This window comes from Ammodytes marinus (genome assembly GCF_949987685.1).
Source record: "Ammodytes marinus genome assembly, chromosome: 11".
Classification (NCBI taxonomy): domain Eukaryota; kingdom Metazoa; phylum Chordata; class Actinopteri; order Uranoscopiformes; family Ammodytidae; genus Ammodytes; species Ammodytes marinus.
In genome coordinates, this window is record NC_137215.1 from 6,996,853 (window position 1) to 7,014,054 (window position 17,202).

A 17,202-nucleotide genomic window follows, 5' to 3' on the forward strand; every position below is an offset into this window, starting at 1 on the left:
CAAATTGGCCTCTTTCAACTATTCCATGTGACAATGAAAGAAATATAGATAACCGGTTTTATGCAGGGGACAAGTGGCAAAGAGAGGAAGCCACATTAGAATATTGAAACCCACCGTTTCACTTCACCGTTCTCATGTCATATGCTTCAGTTCATATGTGACAGTAGTGCTGTCTCAATCAAGACTTATTAAAAAAAAAAGAAAATGTCACGCATCACTCTTCAGCTTGTATATAACGTGTATCCGAAGACAGATTGTCACCTATTAGTCCCGTTATCAATGCCTTGAAAGACTAGCAAAATATACTGCTTAGTTAACAAGTGTCTATCGTATCATAATGTGGATGAATTATTGTGTTTATTATAAAAAATAAAAAATAAACTGGTCTATGTGGTCCATCCGGCCGCCGTACGTCTGAGTCTGTGCTTTCATTCTCTCTTTGTTTCTTGTCAAATGTTAGCGCAGGCTTGATCCTTTTACATTGTTTCCCTAAGGTAAACCTTGCTAAGTAAACTACTTTAAATCATTTAAAAGGTCTGCACATTCTATACACAGCCTATATTAAGAACTACCATTTCAAATACATGAACCTCTTCTCTCTGTTATATATCTTATTGCCTTAGCTCTGCAGTGGAGTGTGGCTTTTAGCTCTGGGAAACCAGCCGAAATAAGATACAGAAGGATGTCTGCACATCAGCACTTCCAATAACACAATGCCTATAGAAAGCTCTGTTCAGCAGCAGCCTCCTCGGGACATTGCTCCAGCCCTTCCACTGTGAACTATTAAGTCTGGGAACAGTGAAATAGAAAACCTCACAGCATGAGACTGTGTATATGCATAATATGCTTGAGAGCTACAGCTGTCTTAGCATTGAAAAAAAAAAGGCAACAGTAAGCCATCCTCTGATATATCATTTTTTGCGGTTTCATGTTTCAGTGATAATGGAAATCAGTAGCAGTAATATCCCTGTGGGTGAAACCCTAAATGTGTTAGCTGCGAGTGGGTACGCCTGCCAACAGATGTCTGAATACATAATACCAACTGCAGGTATCCGGGCTACCCAAAGGGACCAATCATTTTCAGTAACCTGTCAGACTATTACACTCAATATTCCTGCTGAAAAACACGCCATAGAAAAAAAAAACAGGTGTAAAACCTTATACACGCTTCCAGGAAAGGTCTATCATCCTTTTCTTGATGCCATAACTGTCAAATAAATCAGGATTAGGTGTTGGATGTGGAACTTAATGCCGTTATTTAATCTTACCTTTTATCACTTCACATAGGGAGAAATGTAGGCAATTAATCTTGCTTTATTCAGCCTTCTAGCTCTATTCATGTTCTTTTTATTCTAAAGTATTCGTAATGAGGATGATTTATAAAGAAACATACCAAGCGTTAACTAAAATGTCACCAGAATAAACTATTTATTAATTTAAAATAATTGCTGTGCATTAAAGTACAATAACACAATCACACAAGTGAGTGACTTTAAATTGGCTATTAACATTAAGTAGTCTTTAACATATTTCACATATTAATACTCCATGATTCTTGGCATCAACATTAAGAATTAAAACATTCTTTTTGAGTTAGTAATCTGTGACTTTGTGCCTGTTTGGAGCACATTAAGGCAGGAAACATAAAGTAACCTAAAAAAAGAAAATATCAATTTGTTTTAAATAATTACACAAACTCAATTTGAGTGAATTAAGTAACCAACATTTTTCTCTAGCGTATGTCAATGTGCAGGGTTTGTCTGTTATAGTTTGTTCTGAGCCCCTTGTAGCCTCCACACCCTTTTGACTTCTGTTTCCGCGGTGTCCAGCTGCTTGAACACGTTAACGTCCCCCGTGTGGTGAAAGTGCTGCAACAATCCCTGGAACACAGTCACTGGAATGCTGAAATTCAGGTGCGGGTAGGTGACTTTGGCAGCCATGTCCCTCGTGTTGCTGGACACTATACCTGCAAAACAGCAAATAGCAGTTAAAACACTAATTAACGGTGGAGTCAGCGATTCTGGAGAACACTTTGTTGTCAAAATCTCTGTATATCTCCTCTGGATCTGCCACCTGATCGTATTGTGTGAACTTAAAAAGGTCTGGTGTTAATACACAGCTTAAGCTCTGTAAACGGCATACAACAAAGGGTATGCTAATAAAGGGGGCCCACCATAGCTAGCAACATGCCCGTTTACAGAGTCTAGGCTGTGTATTAACACTGGATTGATTTTGTGCACACAGGCAGCGGAGGGTGAGAAGATATTCACTGATTATGACAAAAACTGTTTTTGACAACAAGCATTCACCAGAATCACTTTATGCAAAAGAGAGCCATGCAGAAAGAGCAACCTTGTCATGTAAAGCTGTATTTTTCCTACACCATGTGCAGCATTGTTAGGGTGAAAATGTATGTGGAGATCTTATGCCCCCCGCTGTTAGAAAAGAGAATACATGATATTGTAGTTGCAGTTTGTTTTCCTACCGAGCAGTTCTCCAGAGCATGTCCGCACCACAGCTCCCCCGCTGGCCCCAGCTTGTACTGCACAGGTGGTCTGAAGCATGACAGGCTGCTCACTCAAGCTGATGGCTTTGGACAGGACACCAGCGGTCAGGGACGGACCACAGCGCCGACCCAACCCACCATATCCCAACACAACCACAGACTCCCCTAAAGCCAGAGAAACAAAGCAAAACAACTATTAGAAATTCAAGAAGTTTTGTGATATTTAAAAGAAAATAGCCCCCAAGTCTTAGCTTAAGGCTGACCAATGTGCCACCAATTATTGCTGGAGCTGATATAGGAACAAGTAGATTAGATGTAGGTTTGTATCCACAGGGAGAAGTGCGTTTTGTAGGATATTTTGGATTCCAGTGTACTGTTTATAGTCATGACATATGCATCGATTTATATTATTTTATAGTGATTGTGAAATATTGATGTAATGTATTAATTCTGTATTGTTACATCTGCCTGCCCAGGCACTACAGATGCATGTAAGCTACTTGCTATATTTTGTGCAAATTGTTTTTTAAATGTGCGCTGTCGCTGTAAAAAACATTTTTTGGTAGATAGTACTAGGTACATTAGCATAAAGAAAGCATAGATCTAATTGGCACAGAATAAGAAGCGACAAGAAAAGAACCTAACCTAGATGGAAACTCTGAGCCATTCGAGGGAGCGCGGCGGCTGTGACTGAGCCTCTCAGCTGCACCAGAGCCAAATCATAAGGGGAAGATGATTTAGTGGAAAACAGCACATCACCCGCAAAGTCACGGACTCTGGGAAACAGAAATTGACAAAACAAACCGCAAACATCACATATTCTGTACTGAATAGTCTATTATCAGAAAAATTACCTCCCGCTAGGCCCTGAGCTCACACAGGTGTTTTCAATTATCTAGGCTAATCAAACCTCTACTAAAGGCCTGCTATATGGAGGTGCTCAATATCTGATTTGACATGGAATTGCTTGGTTTCTCCCAATAAAAGGTTATTTTGGAGAGAGTTTTTACTCAGTCGAGTTTAGGGTATAAAAGGGCAAAGGGTGTCAAATTGTGTACAGACTGTGAAGCCCACAGAGGCAAGTGGCTGTTAATAGTATTGGGTTTTATTTATAATACTGATTTGATTTGAAGAGTGTGGTAGGGGAAAATTAACTGTCACCTGTCCCTGTGATGGAACTTCAGGGTGACCGTCTTCTTCCCATTGACAACGTGCCGGCAGGTGACGACCAGCTTAGGGGTGAGAACGACCCCCGAGCCCCAGAAGGGTCCACTGTCCACCAGGCACACAGTGGGGTACGTCACAGCGTTTGACTCCTGGGCTGTGGAAGTCATGCGGAGTAGGCCCCCTGTCTCCCTCGGATTGAGCCAGGCATCTCGCAGTGGATCTTGGGCCTTAACACAGCTCATGATGCTCTTGAAGATGGAGTGGACGGAGCAGACTAGAGTGAGGCCAATCCACTCATTGGCCTTCCAACCGAACGGAGACACGATCAGTCCAACGAGACGCACATTGTCTGGGCTGTTCACCACAAACAGCCCTCCTCCCTCTGTGCCTGGCAAACATCGGGCGTCTGTTAGGATGACGGCGTTGTCTTCTCCGGTGAGGTTGCTGATGATGCCTGTGGGAGTCAAAATACAAGTATATTTAGACTGTGTAGTTTATTTGTAAATTGCTCACACTCTTTTTGGTCATGTCACCTCTGTTTATTTGACAAATGTCTGGATGTCAGGATGTCCGTCCTGGGAGAGGTATCCCTTACTCTGTCAACTCTCCCTGAGATTTCTAAAAAAAATCCCGATAAAGGGTTTTTTAATGGGTGTTCTTTCTCAGCCGAGCTAAGGGTCTAAGGGCAAGGTGTCATACTGTATGGAATGTAAAGCCCACTGAGGCAAATGTTTATTTGTGATATTGGGCTATACAAATAAAACTGATTTGATTTGATTCAAATGGGTGTGGTTTCACCTATATACTGGGGCAATGGAGCAGTGGGAACGGTGGACAAAGGGGGTTAGTGTGTGTTATTTTACGTTATCATCAAAGTATACCTTTACTTGATTATTTCAGTACCATTATCATACATAGCCAACAATTACTCAACAACTTATGCACTTTTATGTCCACCATATTTATTGATCTCAAATGTAAATGTGAAAGTTTGTTTTTATGGGTTTTTAATGTGACTTTGTTTTAATGTGAAAATCTTTTGGAAAGTTTTCGCTACAATACCTCTGCTCAGGGTGCTGATGAAGAGGTCTACGCACAGGGAGCCGAAAGGTGAACCACACGCAACCACGGGGCAGCCTTTGCGGAGAGAGGAGCTGCTCTGCCACGGTAACGTCCTCCATGGATATGAACCAGTCCCGTCTGCCACCACCGCATCACTGGCCTTCAGGACCGCGAACCAGCTCAGGAAGTTTGCATCTCTGATCAGCTCCTCGTCATCATCATCTCCATCTCCATGGAAACGCCACTGCTCAGCCTCTTGGAACACAGCCTGGAACGCCTGTTTGAAGTCCAGGCAGTTCACTAGCATTAGCAACTCGGCTGCAACTTCTGGTCGCTTTGTTGTTGTTGTTGTTTTAATGTCCAAATCTCGCTCAGGAGAAAAGATGAGGTTTATTTTGAGCTTGTCACTGAAGCTGTGGGGCGATAGGGACTTGACGTTTTCCGAGAACGGCTCTTTGTCGGTGATGAAACGTGTAAACGGGAAACCAGCGCATATGACAGTTCCAGTTTGAGGGTGGACGATAACACCGCTGCAGCTCATGGGCTTCTCCGCTGAAAAATCCTCAAATACCTTGACTACACAGCAGCACCTCTCCACCTCTTTTAGCTCCATGTCGTTAGCAATGTTAGCCTACTACATGAACTTTACACCATAGGGCGATAAGGGAGCTTTTAGCCAAAAGACACCGTTGAAATGCAGCACATTAAAAACAGCGAAAGGCAAGTGCCGAGACACGTAAACAAACCTCCAAACAGGGCTGGTAGAGCAGTGACTTTATAAGTTTAAGCTAATTTCGTATCGCCAATATTCTTCATGCCAGTGTTTGACAAAGTTGATTGAGTTGTCAATTATGCTTCCTGGTTGACACTGATTGGTCCACGGGAAAAGAAACGTCATCTATTCATTTGATTGGTCAGAAGGCCACGTTCAGAGCCAATGGGAGTCAAGGAGGTGGGCTTTCTTACACAGATAATAAAATGTAAAATAAATCTTTCAGGAAATCCTTAAAAAATAACGAAAATGTAAAAGTTGTATGTATGCCCCCTAACCTTTATTTAGTAAAGTAATCTAATTTAAGTAAAGCAGTAAAGTGCTTACAATCCAATCCAACTATGGAAGTGCATGTTTAACTGTGTTTTTAGGCATTTCATTACATTTTGAAAAACGTATTATCCTAAAACTTGTAGGTTTGGGGATGATGATCATAATATATTGTGGGTAATACTAAAATGGTTGTGTTTACATAAAACCTTTTCCCACTTAAAATAAAACAAAAATGTGCCAAAAAGAAATATTTAAAGGATTGTCAAAAATATTTATTATGCTCAAACTTCACACGTTTTATTGCAATCCGACCCGACCTTTGTAACAGATACATTACTCCAGAGCTTAATACTTGATGTAACATAACACAGGCCACATTTTCAATCGCAAAATATAAATAAGAGCTTATATACAAACAAAATGTATAATATTGCACTAAGAGGTAACTCCATGCATATCTCTTGCATGCCTGTATATGTAAGCATCACCCAAGTACTCTCATAATATCACTGCTTGTATTGGGCAGGCATTAGTCACAAAGTACTCAAGCAATTTCACAGCACTAGAACCTTCATGAAAAAAGATAGTATGAGTTTGTTACATCACTTGGCTGTGCTGATGCAGTTTATAAAGACTGCAATTATTTAACACTGTTCTATGAAATAAAATAAAACTCCTCACAGCAAAATATCAGTTCATTATGGTCACATTTGTGTAATTACCCTGTTATCGTAAGCCCTTCCATTGATTACACAAAACAAAACATGCAACCAGTAGAACTGTATAATGAGGCACTTTTCTGGTTAAAGGTGCACTATGTAACTTTGCGTGTGTCAGCAAAGTAAACATGTTCTAAGGTATATTCTCATAACTGGATAAACTAACTTTACTCACAGGAAAATTGGATCCCTGGAACACTGCTTTAAGTTAAAAAGCTTCCCTAAAAGTGACTGTTTCACTGTCCAACAGTTTGGTTTAAAGACATATTCTGGTCTCATGTTTGGTACCAGGTAACTCAAAATAAATGTTTTGATTTATTATAAAATAATTATCCAACACTAAGAGTTACATGGAGGAAATGTGTTTCGTAAACTAACTGCAGGCTCTGCAAATGTAAACAAATCCCCTTCTCCTGAAACTGCATAGTGCACCTTTAACACATTTTGCAACAAATCTCCATACCACTTCCAGACAAACTAGGAAATGGGTTGAATATAAAGATGAAATATTACTACTTTCTGTGCCACTGCCAACACAAGTTTTGTCATTCTGATTCAAGGAGGAGTCCCTCCATGCACAAAATGTTAACCAAAATGACCTTCACTGTAAGTCTACACCAGCAGCTAAAAATAAACCCGGGTCAGGAACCGGTTCACAGCGATGACATGTTCTATAGACAACATTCTCCGCAGGCGCTCAAAGTTAATTTAAAAACCAAACCATGGAGATTGTTCTCCACACTCGATCTGAATAATACAGACTGGTGATTCACAACTTCATCCTATGACTTGCTGTTCTTTGATAGATGTGAAATACAAATGTCTTTCAGTGCTGGAAGAACATGGGGGTATATTTACACAAAACTCTAACACATTCCCTACTGGCACAGTCAAAGTCCTAAATATAGTGTGTTTAGTTAAACGTCTCTCTCTCTGCGACAGGTAGTTTTGTGTGGAACATGTCTTTGAGCACTTGAGGCAACATGGTAAATCTGGCCATGGTTGTTAAAACAATCAGTCAATGTACTGGGAGAGCCAGCGGAAACCGTCACCGTATCCTTGTCTCTTCAGCACGCTACACATGTAAACCTCCATGGGCCTCAAGTTCAGCTCCTTCAGTGACACTTTGCCCTGAAACAGAAACAAAAACACTCTTTTTAATTCACAACTTATGACATTCAAAACATCCTTTTGCCATGGACATTGAACATGTACAATCCTAAACCTGTAACTTTTCGCATGTTGTACAACGGAGAGTTGAGCATAGTGTGATATTCATTTTTGGTTTTTGGGGTCAGGGATCTTCTTGTTTTCTAGTGTCGTGCCAAGAAAAACAGCAGGCAGTCAACAAGATGTACACTAATGATGAAAAATTTGCATGAAACAGCCAAAGTGCCAAATGATTCTCAACAGCATATTGCATGCTGCCCCCCCGCCACTGCTGCCACCCCCTACACAGCCGTTATCCTCACACGCCTGCCCTCCTGCCCTTGATAAACCAGATTTATTTTCGAAAACTCAAGCACAGTTGGTGCAAACAATTTTTCTTCTGTGCTTGAAAGGTTGGGAGATTTGTGAAGAACACTGATGTTATGCAGCAGAAAGGTCCTTGAACGAACAGGAAACATGGTCACAAACATATGACGCATTCATAAAGCAAGTAAGGAGGAGAAAGACAATGTGCCATTTTGATGTTTCTACTACTTGGATGGACTGAACTTATATAGCGCTTTTTCCATAGCCCTTTATAATTTTGTCTGATTCACCCATTCAAACACATGCATGCACCTAAAGCAGCAGCTACAAAAGTAACAGGTGGAAGCAATAACAGAGATAACATGGTGATGATCCTTACCTTTCCGGTTGTATGTCCATGAAGACCAAACATCACTCTGAGCCCATCCTCACTGATGGCCTCTGGACGGTCTATCTTATTCCCCAGGATGAGAACCGGCACGTTTGAGATGGTTTCATCTGTTAACAGGGCCTGAAGACAGCGAGTGTCATAAGTTAAAGCAAGAGGCCATTGCTGTCAGTGAAATCATTATACATCTGTGTTGAATAATCAGTCAAATCAATATAAAAACTTACATCCAGCTCAATTTTAGCCTCCTGTAGTCGTTCATGATCGGCACAGTCCACCATGTAGACTATACCATTAATGGCCGGGAGGTAGTTCTTCCAGATCCTCCGCGCTATGAAAGCAACAAGTATTTATTTTTTATTTATTTTTTTGGCATTTTTATGCTATATTGACAGTGCAGAGAGACAGAGGTGAAATGGGGCAGAGAGGGGAGTGACATGCAGAGAACGACCGCAGGTGGGAATCGAACCCGGGTCTGCTGCTGGGCCCGGCCCGGGAGGGGGACGCCTTACCAACTGAGCTAAAGGCGCCCCCAAATATTTCAATATTTAAAGCAAAACACAAACGGTCAACTCCATTGTATCAAATTGAATTGGTCCTTCTTCCCCACCTTGTGTATGACCTCCGAGGTCAAACGTGGTAAAGGTCATCCCGGCTATGGTCAGCTCCTCGGATGCTGAGGACAGAGAGGGGAAGCACTGACTGTTGATAAGTGTTGGAGCGAGTAACGCAAGTGAACTAAGTGACAACGTGTCAAACGGCAGGACGTACTTGGATGTAGCGTTGGAACGTGCTGCCCTAGCCTGTCATCTCTGAGCATGTGCAAGAGAGTTGTTTTCCCAGCGTTGTCCAGGCCGAGGAACACTAGCTTGCCCGTCTTCTTGTACAATCCTGAATATCAAAAGTGAGAATTTATTATAAAATCAATATGCACTTGAAAAAAAAAAATTCAAAGAGGATGATAATAAACAGACAGAAAAGGAGTATTTTTGGCATATTGTACACTCATAAATCTGCCTTGAGCCTTTCATTTAATACACAGCATCTTTGTCAAACTCTGTGTTTTCTACTGTTTTCAAAGATCTGCTGCTCTGTTTCTAACAATACATTTTTTTCCTGACAATTTTACAAATAACTTCTGGCATGTCAATATTCCTGCATAAAGTCAGTTTGGTTCGTTAGCTAGAGCCATTCTAGTTTGGTTCTGTCAATAAGGCCACATTTTTGTTCCCAAACAGGGGCAGAGTGGAAGAAGGTTATGTCAAATCGCATTATGTTGATAGAACTGTTGTAGTTGATGTAATTTATTTTATATGAAAAGTTTTGGTTAAGGTTGCACACTGTTGTTACTTATGCACAATACTCTACCTAATAGTTGCAAGACACTGCTGAAGCTCCTGTAGATCCAGTCAAATATAAAAGACATGTTGCTTGCCTGTGAAAACAGATATAGAATATAACTATTATAATGCTACATTAAAGAGGAACACATACAGCATCTTTCTTTGATTAGTTCATGCTTAAATTGCTTTCAGACCTCTCTCTGTCGTAAGCATGCATCCCAATTAACAGAACAGCAAACAAGTAGGCTATAGAAATCATCAAGTATAGAATGGACTGCACTGTTGCAAATGGGACATGGTTTCATTAGCCTACAGAATCCAGCACTGAAGCTCTTTGTTAATAATCATTGCTGCCCCTGGATTACTCAGCTGGTATGTGAAAATCTCTGTGTAGCCTAATCACCATAGACTGTATGGTAATCACACAGGCTTTAAAGCATGAAAGAAAAGCAGGGCAAACACTAAGCAACAAACAGGCTTTGGGTGGGTTTTTTAAACGGTAGACTGGAAGGTCTGACTATTTTTATGGCAGGTTGTGGCAAGGACACTTGATCTCGGCAGTCACCCCCTGCCTCCCTCTCTCGCCCGCTCACACACACCTGTCACTCTCTGAGGGACTTGATGTGCTTGAGCCAGTGACTACCGAGGCCTTCAGTGACTAAGGGTTCGGGAAAATGTTGATTACTTTGACTCGTACGAGATTTTAGCTTGGTCCTTTCATTATCACCTAACTCTAAATATAAAGTTTGACATTTAGATCCTACGTGTGTGGATTAAATATTATCATTACACAACAGGCGCTGTGTACCGAGAAAACCGTTTAAGGAAAATCACTGACACAATTCGGCTCATCACGTGCATCTAGTAGTAACTACGTGTCGACATCAGCTGTCAAGGTGTAAACAAAGATGTACCTAACTAGTAAACAACATTGAGCGCGCGAACAGAACAAAACTAAAGCAGTAACTTTATCATTTCAGGGAAAGTGGTTAAAACAAGAATTATGTGGGGAAAAAAGACGAACAGAAACAAAGTAAAGTTAACATATAAAGTGAGGTGTTACCTTGGCGTGTCGACTTGATTAACTGTCTGTCCGTTAGTTTCGGGTCCAAGCCTGTCCCGTCGAGTGACGTGAAGCGCGCACGTTTGACAGCTAACCGGAAACACGTCACGATGGGGGGCTAGAAAAGAGGGAGGGGCGCACGGGGTTTTATCTTTTTATTCACTCGAGTGACTCCACTATACAATTTTAAATGACATTTTCCACAACATTAACACAATTCATGGTTCAAGATATGTATTTTTTATATATTTTACTTTTGTTATGTTTTGTTGAATGCATAATGCTTTTAAGGTGCTTGTATTGTTTTCATGTTGTGCATGCAAGGCCCTGTGAGCTGAAATGACTGTATGAAGGGAAGGGTGCTATTCAAATAAAGATTATCATTACATATTAAATAAGTTATTACGCACAAATGAATGCTCAAATGTATTTTTGAATGAAAGGACCATGAGAAAATAATAATTTGTCATTTTTGATTGTATGTTATGATCCTGTTGAGTAGAGTGCATTCACAATTTTAATAAATACCCATTTGTACAATTTTACACATTTTCTAACAATTGTAATCAAAGTATCTACACAATAAAACATGAATGCACATTACAGTGCAATAAGGTAATGTAGGCTGCTGAACATTAGGTGGCAGCATTGTAACAATGACATTATTATTTTTTCTATTCCATAAAATATTGTTTATAAAAGAGAAAACTAACCAACCTTTTCAGTGCAGTGCTCGGCACCTGATTTAGAATAAAGTGTTTTGTCTTATTTTCCAGTGATTGGGGAAAGAAAGAAAGAAAAATCACATTGATAATTTAACCGGAGAAGCTTTATTAAAGCAGTTCAGAGTCTCATACATGGCACATGTATATTCAAGGCGAAGTATTCGTACTTTCTTCATGACATCTCCAATGAGATCTATGTTAAATAAGTGAAAATTGAGTGGTGGAGACATGATATTTTTCTTGTTTTTTCTCTTTCTCTACAGTATCTATCAACTATGTCTCCATCTACAGTAATACACCCAACCAAGGCACAACCATCCATATCCCATCCCTTCATCCGATTGGTTGCTAATGTGAGACCATCTTCAAGTAATGTTGCGACAGATGGGCCTCTCACTCTGATCCAATCCAAACAGCTCCTGGATTTACTTCTTCTCGTAGTAGAACCATTTATCAACTGCAAATGAAAACAATACAATCAGTCTCACATCAGATTAATCAACCTTGCCAGATACTCAATATTCTGGACAATATTTACAGTAATACTTTTGGGAAACACTACCTGTTAAGGGGATAGCTTCTTCTTTTCCACAAGGAGATGTCTACAAAAAAAAAGAAAAAAAGAAGAAATAGTCTATCAGTTGTGAAATAATATTCCAGACGTAATGATGTCTGGTGCTGAAATTTCAGATGTCGTCATGTTGCAAAAAGTGAAAAACTAGATCTTACTTCACCAACAGCAACTTTAGCCTCATCGGCTGAGCAGCAGTACGGGCTGTCACCAGACGAGACACACGTGTTTTTGCTGTATTGAGGGATAAAACATAGGTCATTCATAGTCAAAAAGACATTAATGTTTACATGTGTCCTAAAATCACTATATTTTTTTTAAGCTTTAGTCAAATGGAGTTAGAACAGTGTTTACCAGTTCAGTTCACCAGCGTTGCTCTGTTTGGAAATGAGGGCTTTCCAGAAGCTGTGTGTGCTCTTGATTACTTCAATGGCAAAGTCCTGAAACACACACAGAAAAACAAACAGTTGGTGCTTAGTTGAAAACAGTTAACCTAATCAATCATGCAAGAGTTATCTCATTATAATCTACTCATACTTTTAGTTCAAGTGATGTTGATGTAGGACTTTTATGACTGTAATGTAAATGACGCCAAACATCCTTCACATCTGTTTACTAAAATGGTTTGCACAAGTTTGACAAGTGCGCAAACTGCCACTCCCAACATTGACCTAGAAGCATTTGTCACCTTGTCTTTGAACTCATCGTTGAAAGCAAAGCAGTTCTCTGGTTTCCCATCGGGCACCTTGTACCTCCTGAACCAGTCGACGGTGGCCTCCAGATAACCAGGTTTCAGGCGCTGGACGTCGCTTATGTCTGAACGGGGACAAAGAAAAAAAAAATCCAGTATGATTGATGCAGAATTGCTCCCAAACAAACAGAGAAAATTGGTGGATTTTGGGATTTTAGTAAAGCGAGGTGCTTACTGTTAAAGTCTTTGGCTTCAGGGTCCTCTACGTTGATTGCAATCACTTTCCAATCAGTCTCCCCCTCATCGATCATGGCCAGGACACCGAGCACCTTCACTTTGATTACCTCGCCGCGGGAACACACCTGGACAGGACATTTACAAATCGCAGCTGTAGTATCCACTTTTTTCCATGTAATTAAAGGTACACAACAAAAAATCAACAATCAGCCCGCGTTGTATGTAGTACCTTGCTGCCGATCTCACAGACGTCAATGGGGTCGTTGTCACCACAGCAGTCGGTGTCTTTATCTTTGTGTGCGGGATCTTCCCACGTCTGAAACATCACAACACAAAGCTTGTCGGTTCAATTCATTAAAACTACAATAACAATTGCTGTTTGAATATGTTAAGACTGGTCTTAAAACATCACAGATTTTAGGGGGCATTGGACATCTTTCAAACAATATACAACTCACCTGAGGAATGGCTCCATAGTTCCAGATGTAGCCTTTATGGGGGAAAACATTGGCTACGTATCGCAGCTTGCCCTTCTTCACGTCTTGCTTGATAGGGTTCAAGAGGTCTTTTGTAGCAATCTGAAAACAATCATTAAAACTATTTTCAATGACATTTCATTCATGTTTAAAGGGAATCCATGATGTCTTATTGCAAAATATTACAAGAATATGCACTGAAATCAAATTAATCATTCACCGTATTTAAAATAAAGCGACATGGTTAAAAATGGCTCATCTCAATATTCAATCTTGTCTAACTTTCAGCTGCAGGGCTACATGTTGTAGACATTAAGGTTGCGTTCCGGATCGCATACTTTCTACTATATAGTATGTAGAAAAAAGATTTAGGATGTCCCGATTCTTGTGGCCAGATTTAGGATGGTTAGAAGTACCCGGATGTCCTACTTCATGCGGCCAAGATTGTTAGTGTTGAAAACGGCATCCTATTTGGGCGATTCTGACCCACAATCCAGTGCGCACGTGAAGTGACGTCACATCGACGAAGCCTCCATACGAAAACAAACGGGGATGCGACGGATATGAATGCAAGAGGCAAGATCAAGGCGCAATGTTATGATGAAATAAGAGAGTAAAGTATGTCCCAATAGTATGCCTACTGCATCCTAACTAGATTATTTTTATCATCGGATGTAGTATGTAGAATAGAAAAAAGAAAGAGTATGAGATTCGGAACGCAACCTAAATGACCTTTTTTGGTTTCAGGAAAACCTTTTAAAACAACATACCTCCATCTTTGCATTCGTCCATCTTGGTACTTCAACAACCACGTGGAAGATGTTCTAAGAGACAACAAGAATCTATCAATCTTTTAAATTATTTTTAATTACTGTGTTACACAACTGATGGCGTTTTGGGAAAAACACATACTGTACTACATTCCATTACATTACCTTTAACTTAGTTATTACTTTGTTCAATTCATTTCTAAAACTAGGATTGACTGAATCAGAAGGATAATAGATAATCTACTGCAATCATAGACAGTATTGACACAGCTCTGGGAAAATAGAGTAAAGGCCATTGCCTTTCGCAAATAAATTACGACCTTGCCGTTCTGGAGAGGATTACTTAAAACAGTTCATTGTGTGTGACTAATACTTTAGCTGTAGTGTCCACAAAACTAAACTTTCATGGCAAAACTGCATGTGGCATTTAAATTTTTTGTTTAACTCTTAACACAGGAACACACCTACATCACACAATTAGGAAATGTTCTGCTTAAAACCAACATCCTGTTCATTAAATAAAAAGTCAATATATTAAAAACACAGCAAAACTGACTCAATGTCAAATGATTATTTTTTCAACACACCAGCCAAGTTCAGTGTCATTTTATTCTGTAAACTTCTCATTTTTTGTGCCGTTTTTACAAAATACTATTTGAATTGCTGTTGTTGCAGAAGTAGAATAGTAGTAGTAGTAGTAGTATAATGCATTTAAATAGGTTTTGAACATTAGGTTTTCAATTGTGGCTTGCTCTATACAGGGTTAGGTAAATCACTTCAGAAACGATAGATCCATTATTCTGAAAACTGGTGGTTATCTTGTTCATAAAGACAATTAAAGCATTTGAGAAACTTGTTAAATGACTGCATATTATTTGAAACTAACATGAATTGTGTTAATGGTAAAAAGTTCCAGAACAGGCATATGATGTGCTAATTGTGAAAATGTCATTACAGATGAGGAATGGGTGCCAAAAAGTAAGTAGAGTTAAAAAGTTACACACAGTTCCATATTTAATTGGGCATAGGGGACAGGTGAATTACCTGGCTCTCATCAGCAAACATTGGAATGTCATGGAATGGCGAGACGTACTTTCCTTCGGCATTTTCTGTAAAACAGTAAACAATGTTACACCTGTCACACTGCAGGGAGATACTTTCATCATGTCGTGGACTGACATTGATTACACAGGTTTTTATTACAGATTACTTTGAACTCTGGCTTGTTGATATTGCAAAACAAAACACAACAGTATGCCTGCAGTTTCATCTGTATAGCAGGAAATATGAGAAACTGTACATTTCTATTAGCCTTTTCCCATTTACAGTTCAATAACCAATCTTGTTCAATAACCAACGCTTGGCAGTGCACATAGGCTTATTCAACCAGCATGCTATTATTGCAATGAATGACCATGGTCTGCATTTAGAGACCTTCAAAGTCTGGCATTTTGATGAGGAAGACTAGTAGATAGATCCTGAAGTTTGATTTGTATTACAAACACTCAATTTGTCTCCACATTGAGAAGGAGCTCCAACAAGTTACACAATGAAACATTGAGATAACCAGTAAGCTTTCAGACTACATTTGGTCCAATAGGTTATCAGCTTGCCTTGCACTCTCGCTTATCCATATCAATGGGTTTATTAAGGCGTAATAATCAAGGGAGGGCGTTGTCCTACCAACCGGCAAGCTTTCATGATTTTAATGTAGGTGACGTGTAATTGTTTGGACACCTTGCGAGGTTTCCCATAATATAACCTGCTTCATTCTGCAAAGTTCAGGTAAGAATAATGGTGTAAGGTCGACTATATGAGACATGCCGTTTGTCAGAAAGTAAAATGATCTCATTCTCGCTTGGGACCGGTGTGGTAGCCGGTAAAACAAGCAGAACTGGTCAGCGTGCCTTCAAATTGCTCAATGACCCGGCCGAGCAATGACGATTGTCCCAACAAGTGGAGATTTGCTTTTATTAAGCACAATGACGTCACGTGAACACCACTATTGATGATTAAACACACCAGACAGCAACAATACATGAGCAAGAAGTGACACGTGGGAAGTTTGCGGCTGGCTAGTGGAGAGCCCTCAAACTAGCGAACAATGACGGAGCAGTTTCTATTTCTTCACAGTCTCTACTTACTGAAGAACAGGCGATAGGTCAAGGAGTTAGGGTTTCCCCTTTCTTCCACGGTGAAGCTCATGTTTAGGTGCTGGCTGGTGTTGCTGTCTGCCACTGGGATGGAGGATGGCGGCGGAAGAAAGCGTCAGCGAGGGGGTTGTGGGTAGTTAGACGGAGAGGGCAAAGCGCATGCGCACTTCACCACCCGATGCATTCACGGGCTATTGGATTATGACAGCTGACCCAAAAACATCATAACAAATATGATGAAGTTGGAATGCAAGAAAGTTGAAGTTAAAGTTTCCATTGAGTTTAAAAATAGATGATAGTTATACGATTGGATGGGCTATAATTTGTGGGCCTTTGTTATTGCATGGTTATTGTTATAATTGCTATTGCATCATCTACCCCAGTGTGACTGAGAACTTGTACACTAACAGCTGATGGAACAAGGAAAAGAAAATGTGTATCTTCTCCCTAGTGGCAGTAGTCAAATCTCTGCATGGAAAGGATGTTGACTTGAGGCTCAAACAGCATAGCCTTTTCCTTCTGTGTGGCTGAGCTCATCCAGGTCAAGGCAAATAATCTTCTGGCTAAAAATGTTCATCTTTTTTTTTTTTTAGCTTTTTTTTGTTACCAATGCCGAGATTAAACAAAAATTCAAATGTTGTGTCATCCATAATTAAACCAAACTTGATAGCCTTACTTTCAATCAGGGTTTAAAATGTCCAGATTATAAACCATGATCCAATTGCGAAAATCATCCTAGAATGAGTTTGATATGTAACAATGTATCTATTCCTGAATTACAGATCGTTTGTTTTGATTAATTATGAAAGG

At 40.0% G+C, this 17,202-nt stretch overlaps 3 protein-coding genes across 3 annotated transcripts; all 3 read right to left on the minus strand.

The window, feature by feature from the left end:
* Positions 1 to 1,474: 1,474 nt before the first annotated feature.
* tysnd1 (trypsin like peroxisomal matrix peptidase 1) lies at positions 1,475 to 5,562 on the minus strand. Its single transcript, XM_080036311.1, has 5 exons — positions 4,736 to 5,562; positions 3,668 to 4,127; positions 3,152 to 3,282; positions 2,486 to 2,671; positions 1,475 to 1,966 (listed from the first exon to the last, which is right to left on the minus strand). The coding sequence occupies exons 1-5, from the start codon at positions 5,346 to 5,348 to the stop codon at positions 1,764 to 1,766; spliced, it is 1,593 nt and encodes a 530-aa protein (XP_079892437.1). The 5' UTR covers positions 5,349 to 5,562; the 3' UTR covers positions 1,475 to 1,763.
* Positions 5,563 to 6,726: 1,164 nt separating this feature from the next.
* On the minus strand, positions 6,727 to 10,808 carry sar1ab (secretion associated, Ras related GTPase 1Ab). The gene is made up of 7 exons (XM_080037323.1): positions 10,770 to 10,808; positions 9,732 to 9,798; positions 9,135 to 9,254; positions 8,974 to 9,039; positions 8,591 to 8,694; positions 8,355 to 8,486; positions 6,727 to 7,630 (listed from the first exon to the last, which is right to left on the minus strand). The coding sequence occupies exons 2-7, from the start codon at positions 9,787 to 9,789 to the stop codon at positions 7,514 to 7,516; spliced, it is 597 nt and encodes a 198-aa protein (XP_079893449.1). The 5' UTR covers positions 9,790 to 9,798; positions 10,770 to 10,808; the 3' UTR covers positions 6,727 to 7,513.
* Positions 10,809 to 11,580: 772 nt separating this feature from the next.
* On the minus strand, positions 11,581 to 16,652 carry ppa1b (inorganic pyrophosphatase 1b). Its single transcript, XM_080036433.1, has 11 exons — positions 16,384 to 16,652; positions 15,284 to 15,348; positions 14,240 to 14,293; positions 13,452 to 13,571; positions 13,223 to 13,309; positions 12,992 to 13,118; positions 12,754 to 12,881; positions 12,420 to 12,505; positions 12,224 to 12,299; positions 12,057 to 12,096; positions 11,581 to 11,951 (listed from the first exon to the last, which is right to left on the minus strand). Exons 1-11 carry the CDS (start codon positions 16,442 to 16,444, stop codon positions 11,920 to 11,922), a joined length of 876 nt encoding a protein of 291 aa, XP_079892559.1. The 5' UTR covers positions 16,445 to 16,652; the 3' UTR covers positions 11,581 to 11,919.
* Positions 16,653 to 17,202: the final 550 nt, after the last annotated feature.

Coding starts and splice junctions, on each gene's coding strand:
- tysnd1 (XM_080036311.1), bottom strand. CDS start 5,348: ATGGAGCTAAAAGAGGTGGAGAGGTGCTGCTGTGTAGTCAAGGTATTT. Junction 4,128..4,735: donor CATCAGCACCCTGAGCAGAG/GTATTGTAGCGA, acceptor TGACTCCCACAG/GCATCATCAGCAACCTCACC. Junction 2,672..3,151: donor GGCTCAGAGTTTCCATCTAG/GTTAGGTTCTTT, acceptor CTCTGGCTTTAG/GGGAGTCTGTGGTTGTGTTG.
- sar1ab (XM_080037323.1), bottom strand. CDS start 9,789: ATGTCTTTTATATTTGACTGGATCTACAGGAGCTTCAGCAGTGTCTTG. Junction 9,255..9,731: donor CAGTGTCTTGCAACTATTAG/GTAGAGTATTGT, acceptor TTTGATATTCAG/GATTGTACAAGAAGACGGGC. Junction 8,487..8,590: donor AGGCTAAAATTGAGCTGGAT/GTAAGTTTTTAT, acceptor CGCTGTCTTCAG/GCCCTGTTAACAGATGAAAC.
- ppa1b (XM_080036433.1), bottom strand. CDS start 16,444: ATGAGCTTCACCGTGGAAGAAAGGGGAAACCCTAACTCCTTGACCTAT. Junction 13,310..13,451: donor ACTATGGAGCCATTCCTCAG/GTGAGTTGTATA, acceptor GTGATGTTTCAG/ACGTGGGAAGATCCCGCACA. Junction 12,506..12,753: donor ACGATGAGTTCAAAGACAAG/GTGACAAATGCT, acceptor TGTGTGTTTCAG/GACTTTGCCATTGAAGTAAT.